At 34.8% G+C, this 7253-nt stretch overlaps 1 protein-coding gene across 2 annotated transcripts in view; it reads left to right on the top strand.

Annotated features, from left to right (window-relative positions):
• gfi1ab (growth factor independent 1A transcription repressor b) overlaps window positions 1-4115 on the top strand; it is a 6784-nt gene extending 2669 nt beyond the window's left edge. Inside the window, exons 2-7 of one of the 2 annotated variants that reach the window (XM_027146362.2) lie at window positions 595-737; window positions 1173-1361; window positions 2049-2419; window positions 2607-2744; window positions 2839-3004; window positions 3461-4115. In XM_027146362.2, the coding sequence (XP_027002163.1) occupies window positions 626-737; window positions 1173-1361; window positions 2049-2419; window positions 2607-2744; window positions 2839-3004; window positions 3461-3639 (1155 nt within the window). In that variant the 5' untranslated portion in view covers window positions 595-625 and the 3' untranslated portion in view covers window positions 3640-4115. Of the gene's footprint in view, window positions 738-1172; window positions 1362-2048; window positions 2420-2606; window positions 2745-2838; window positions 3005-3460 lie in introns of both variants that reach the window. The other variant, XM_027146363.2, reaches the window with a different exon arrangement.
• Window positions 4116-7253: the final 3138 nt, after the last annotated feature.

A 7253-nucleotide genomic window follows, 5' to 3' on the forward strand; every position in this document is an offset into this window, starting at 1 on the left:
TACTAAATGTACAAAAGGTACACATTCGTGTCTGACTGTCTGTCTATCTGTCTGTCTGTCTGTCCTTTTACACAAACACAAGACTGATAGCACTGGACATCAGATCGACATCTGTGCACAGATTAATCCACATTTCTATAGCATTTTGATTTGAATAGATATAAGTGAACGAAGTGTGATGATGTATGAAACAGTATTGTATGTATTCAGTCTTTCAGCATTTCCTCTCCTCTCCTGCGGCTGCTTTAAGATCGAGTATCCCATTGATAAAGCTAGTGTAACATTTAATCCTGATTGCTCTGCTCCTAATTCCCTATGGGACCGAGTGCTCGTGTTCATTTATACAGCGGCGGATCCTTCCTTCCCCTCCTCCACATCGAAAAAAACCCCACGAAACCCTCATGGTTGGCTTTCATTTAAAGCACCTGTCTGCTTGCAACACCTGGCAGACGGGGAAACGGGTTGCGCATGCGCAGGTCACTCTCAGGATGTCTTATAGCAGCGAGCTGATTATCTACCTTCATGACTTCACAGTCTGCCTTTCAAACGGACTCATCACCACTTGCGGATTTATTTTTTTTGCTAACTTTCTAGAAAACGCAGAGAGTGAAAAAGAGAAGAAAAGATGCCTCGATCTTTCTTGGTGAAGAGTAAAAAAGCTCACAGTTACCACCAACCCAGGGGTTTAGAGGACAACTACAGCAGACTCGACACGACTTTAACTCCTATCTGCGCAGGTATTTTACTTCTAAACAGAATTGTTTTTAATAAAGTAATAAACTTGTATTATTATTATTGTTGTTATCTATTTACTAATCACCGTGTGAGTGATTAATGTGTATGATTTGAGTTATACGGGTTATTATAAGCTGTTAGAATAATAACAAGAATCAGTTGAAGTTTGGACAAAACTAGTATTTTTGTTGTTGTTGTTGTTTTTTATTTGATATTTCAATACTTTTGAGTTTGAAATGTTGTTTTCTAAAGCTTATAAAGACATATATGACCCTTGTAGTGTTTCTAGAGTAGATGTGATGCAGTTTCAGGGTTTTTCCCTTTCTAACTGAACCTGGATTATAATTTTCTCAGCAAGATCTTATCGAGATGCTTTGTTTAAAGGACAAATCTTTTAAAAAGAATGTTTACCAACCAGAGTGTGTGTGATATTGCAGACGGTAAGAATGCAGAAGGAGAGGATGTGTGTGTGGATGGTGAGAGTGCAGAAGCGGCGGAAGTGTTAGCGCATGCAGACTGCGCCACTGGGCCCTCGCGCTCTCCTCTCAGCTGCAGCAGCAGTGTGTGTGATCGCGCTTCAGACTATGAGGACAGTTGGAGGCCTCCATCACCTTCTGCATCACCAGGTAAAAACCTATTGTTGTGTTGTATTGTTATAGTAGTTTACTTTTAGGCTCTCTAGTAATACATTGTTTTAATCTTTAACGCCTTGAATCAAATTTTTAATTAGTCATTTTTAACCTTTGAACTTATTATTATTATTATTATTATTATTATTATTATTATTATTATTATTATTATTATTATTATCAGCATTACTTTTTATAATAATTATTATTAGTAGTAGTAGTTTTGGAAATAAATGTATGTATATATATATATATATATATATATATATATATATATATATATATATATATATATATATATATATATATATATATATATATATGAGAACAATGTTTTAGACTCATGGTATCTTATATGTAACCTAGTGAACCAGAGTTAATGTACCCAATGATAGAGACTTAAGCACTTCTGTATATCGTTCTGGGTAAGGGCATCTGCCAAATGCTGTAAATGTAAATGTAAATGTACTAAAAAGACAATAAAATATAAGAAGTTCGCTTCCAGATAAAAAGGATACTAAACGCTACCTTTCTAAGTTACCTTGTAATGTAGACCTCCACTTAAATCCATTTCTAATATGCGTGGGAAATTAAATGTTATCAACACAATGTAACAAAAGGGTAACCTTTGTAACAGACTCTAGAAGTGAGAAAAATACTGACTCATTTTTTTTTCCTCGATAGACTCTGAAAAGTCATTTTCACCCAGTGTTGATGAAACCCAGCCTTTTGCGGTGCCCTTTGAGCCATGGAGCAGCAGTTATTCAGGCTCTGAGATGAGACAGCTGGTCCGACAGAACTTTAATCACCATCATTCTTCCTTAAGTTATTACGGAGAAAGAGTGATTGGACCTGCTCATTTTCGTGAAAGGGGATCCAGCACAAGCATTTATGGCAGTTATGAGTCGACTACAAACCTGTTTGAGCGCCCTGCTGCTGCCACTGGACTGTATGTAGACAGGGAAATCCATAGACCTGAGATGAAAACGGATACAGCAGGGTTATGCACTCGCCTTATTTTGAATGGAGCCTTCAAGTGTATCAAATGCAGCAAGGTAACAGCACACAATTTTACTGTTTACTTTGTAGTAACTTGTAGCAGTGTTTCCAACTTATTTGCTAAATTCAAGCTTGTAGCCTGTCTGAAGATCCGTGGAACCTTAACAAAAAGCTTAACGAAAAGCTGTGCATATGTACAGTATACTGTGTGTGCTGAGGGACCTCTCTGTTTCTGCACTTTAGGTGTTCTCCACTCCACATGGTTTAGAAGTACATGTCCGGAGGTCACATAGTGGAACGAGACCCTTTGCTTGTGACATTTGTGGGAAAACTTTTGGACATGCAGTCAGCCTGGAACAGCACAGATCAGTTCATTCTCAGGTAACAGCTGATCATTTCACCGAAATCTACTAGGTTCAAAGATTTAACTATTAATGTTTTATTCCCCTAATTATCTGTCATCTTGTTTTCACAGGAGAGGAGTTTTGATTGTAAAATTTGTGGAAAAACTTTCAAAAGATCCTCTACTCTGTCAACGCACCTTCTCATCCACTCTGATACGAGGCCTTACCCGTGCCAGTACTGTGGCAAGAGGTTTCATCAGAAATCAGACATGAAGAAACACACGTTTATTCACACAGGTAGGTTTCTTATCAAAGAATGTTTTTTTTTTTGTAAACATAGTATAGCATAGAAAATACACATGATCTTGCATTAAACAAAACTTGTACAGTAGTCTGATTGGAGCAGTGTAGTGGGTTGTAGATGCTTATTCATTATATCACTTCAGTTTTGTAATTAGACCATGAATACTGGGATTGTTTTCCTGCTTGGCCATGAAAGCAACTTTTATAACTGATTTCTGAAATCCCACTGATCTCACTGATTTTCTTGAAAGCCATGAATAAATTATTTACAAATGTGAGAACTCTGCCATGACCCTGCTCCTAACTTTAGATTGATCCTTCTTTAATTTTAATACAAGTTATGTAAATTATTATGGCTTATAGGCCTTATGTTTAGACTATAATATAATCCGATAAAAGTAACTTTAATGTTTCAAATCAAGAGCTGAATTAGTTTTTTCTATTTTACAGGAGAGAAACCTCACAAATGTCAAGTATGCGGCAAAGCTTTCAGTCAGAGTTCAAATTTGATAACACACAGTCGAAAGCACACAGGTTTCAAACCTTTTGGCTGTGACTTGTGTGGAAAAGGTTTCCAGCGCAAAGTGGACTTGAGGAGGCACAAGGAGACGCAACATGGACTGAAATAAGGAGTAAATCAGATTTGAGAAAATTTACTCAACATCTCTGGAGAGTCGGTTGCCTTTCTTGGTCCTGGAATAATGCTGCAACATGGCAAATTATCAGGGCTGAAGTAAAGTAGGTCTAACTTTTCCATTAATGGAATCTAGTGTAGCCTGCAATTGACATGACCACATTAGCAAGAGGTTATGCATCGCTTTTACAACAGTGTTGACTAAGCTACTATTAACCATATACAGAGGATGTGTGGCCATGCAGCCTAGGTACACTCTCAGAAATAAAGGTACCAAAATGTAGTTTTACCTTGTGTCTGATGACATTGTCAAGGATAAATCTTTCCTAACTTTAGTATTTTTTTTGGTTTGTTTACCTGGGAAGATTTATGTGCCGTACATTTTTAAAGTACATCAGTGGTAGTTCCAAGTGTGCTCCATGAATTATTATTATTATTATTATTATTATTATTATTATTATTATTATTATTATTATTATTATTATTATTATTATTACTTAACCAATTCACATTTCCAGGAGAATGTTGTATAATAAAGGTACAAGATGACATCGGATGACCATGTTGATGAGAGAAAAGTATAGTTGGTACCTGCATTTCTGAGAATGTAGGTGTTAATTTTTGTACTAGGCCATGGCCATATAAGCTGACAGGGGATTCCCAAGCAAATGTTTATAGTGTGGGCTAAAGAGATTTCCATGATTTTAATGTTTCCAAAATGCTATTTGTGCTTTGTGTAGCCTAAATTGTGAGTCAGAAGTTGCCCGGCAGGTCTGTCTGGATTCTATAAAATGTACAGCAAAATCTCAAGTGGGAATTCAAATAACAATAACAATTTGAAAGAATTCTGTGTAACACTATACAGAATTATTTCTTAACATGTTTGTGTCCTGCTTTACGATTAGAAGCCTGGTTTAACTGTTCAATACTGGACTGTTCAATACTTTTGCTTTGGTATGAAAGCCCAGGTGCATGTCAGGAGCGCATTACCCAAAAAACTAAAATAAAAACCAATACTACAAAAGGGCGGTGTTTCCGAAACCCAAAATATTATCACCAAAACAACCCGGGAGGTAGTAAAGTGAGTAACGGCCGCGGGAAAGGACACAGCTATCACAAGCAACATCAGCTGAGCTGCAGGAAATCAGCGCCGCTCACAGTGACGCCATGCTGCTCCTCTGCTGGCAAAACACGCACTACAATAACCACGAGATTTAATCAAAACCAAGACTGTTTGTGTATTATATAAACCTTGACTGATTTGTTGACTTTACAAATATTTTCCACTCTTTCAACTCACCTACCCAGATGTGTTTGTGCTCTCCGTTTATTATTATTATTATTATTATTATTATTATTATTATTATTATTATTATTATTATTATTATTATTATTATTATTATCAGGTTGGACCCCACAAATCACCTGCATCATGTTAAGTACAACCTTTTAAACTTATTTAAATGTATGACATTCTGCTATATTTTGGTTTTTAACTATAAACATTATTTATTTCTAAAATACAATAATTGTTTGGCTGTATGAAAATGATTAAAATCAATACCTCCGATGAAAAGTGCTGTGATTTGTGATCATTATTCTCACAAATATTTTTACACTCTACAGATCCCCACAGCTATAAAAACCATGGCTTTTAACAAACCAAAAAAAAAGCAATGAAATGTTCAATTCACCGCAAACAACCGAAATGAAATGTTTAGACACGTGTTTTTATTGTTCGTCGTGTTTGCATCGTCAGAAATGAATGCTGCTAATATTGATGTACTTTTTCTACGTAAATGAATAAGTTATCTGTTTAAAATTCAATCTGCAACATCAGTGGCTAAACCTTGCATTACTGGTAATTAACTCGTCCAACACATACTAACATACTACTAGTATTAATACAACCACTACTACTAATATAGCTAATATATAAACAAATTTTATATATTATTATTATTATTATTATTATTATTATTATTATTATTATTAAGTATACAATCAGCAAAATAAAAAATAGGCATATGGGGCACATATATTTAATAATGAATAATAAAGTTTTCTTTTATAATAAAGAGGTTTTAGCACAACAAATTTACCAGATGTTTTAATTTATCCATAATGAGAGCATAAGGTATTTACGACATAGGCTACACAGAAAGCAACACATTAAATTCACTTTGGTCTCCAAATCACATATGTGGGGGGGTGGGGGGGGGTGGGGGAAGGGAATAATTATTTCGGTTCTAAGTGTGAAAGAAACAAAAACCCTAAACGAAAAAGTAGGCAGTTGAGTGTCGGATTAAAACACGCTGCGTTTCTGCACGTCTCTGAGTTTCGATTCTGTGCGTGTTAAAGTTTATTCGCTGTTCTAAAGCTACGTCCTGAACTGCGTCTCACTGTAGGCTACTAAATAGGCTGCCTACTGTTTACACCTTATTTAATTCGGATTAGGATTGATTAGGGTCATACCTCAGCTAGGAGAAAACACGTAGGTCATATATAATAAAACATATTATGTTTTATTATATATGTTTTATTATATATTTAATAAAGCATAATATGTTTTATTATATATATAATAAAACATATTATGTATTTAACTGGTTTCTCCCTTAACTAGTTAAATTAAATGTAGCTTTATGTTATAGTAACCCGAGTGTCAGAAATGGGGGCTATGAAGTCAAACATTCCTTTATTGCTAAAACAACAACAACAACAACAACAACAACCATAAAATACACAACTAGATCATGTATTAAGACTTTTCATATCTACCCAATATAAACAGTGCACTCGATGCGCTCGAGCATCTCCTGCAGCAGACTAATGAATGCTCTAAAGGCAAGCAACAGATGTCTAGTGTAGGCACTTTACTACTGTACATTGTTATGGGATGACAGTAATTAGGCCTCTTTGTTTACACCTAAAACACTCGAGTCCCACCATGTCATCGAAAGCAAAGGCTCCATTTATTCAGGTTAAACACAGCAAAGGATCAATCAAAACGACACATTTCTAACTGGACCTGAGTGGCAGTGGTTATCATCATGCTTTGTGTATTTGCTTTAGTCAGATAGCTATAACAAAAAAATTCTTTTGAAATTACGAAAATGTCATTGTTCCTTTTATTATTATTATGTTTACCTTCAGGGGTATTTAAATGGCTCTATTTAAAGCTAAAAACCGGACCTTGATCTGTATGGCAAATAGCAGTGTTTATTATTGAGTTCTTATAGTTTAATACTGGATTGTTTCTTCAATTGAATTTCAAAAGTTGTATCCCTTGTGAATCGTGAATGAAAAATTCAGGAATAAAAAGATCTATGGTTTAAAAAAAAAGATGTACACATTTGAATCATGATCCTAATATATGACCATTTTGAATCGGTTATGTATGGATAATTGTGTGCTTCCAGATTTGTGGTTACAGTTTAGGGAAGGCACATATCTGTGTGTGTGTGATGGTCAGATAACCACATATATATGTAGCATGTTCTTTATATATATATATATATATATATATATATATATATATATATATATATATATATATATATATATATATATATATATATATATAAAATATCTGTTGCATTCGGGAAG

This window comes from Tachysurus fulvidraco, chromosome 5 (genome assembly GCF_022655615.1).
Source record: "Tachysurus fulvidraco isolate hzauxx_2018 chromosome 5, HZAU_PFXX_2.0, whole genome shotgun sequence".
NCBI lineage: Eukaryota > Metazoa > Chordata > Actinopteri > Siluriformes > Bagridae > Tachysurus > Tachysurus fulvidraco.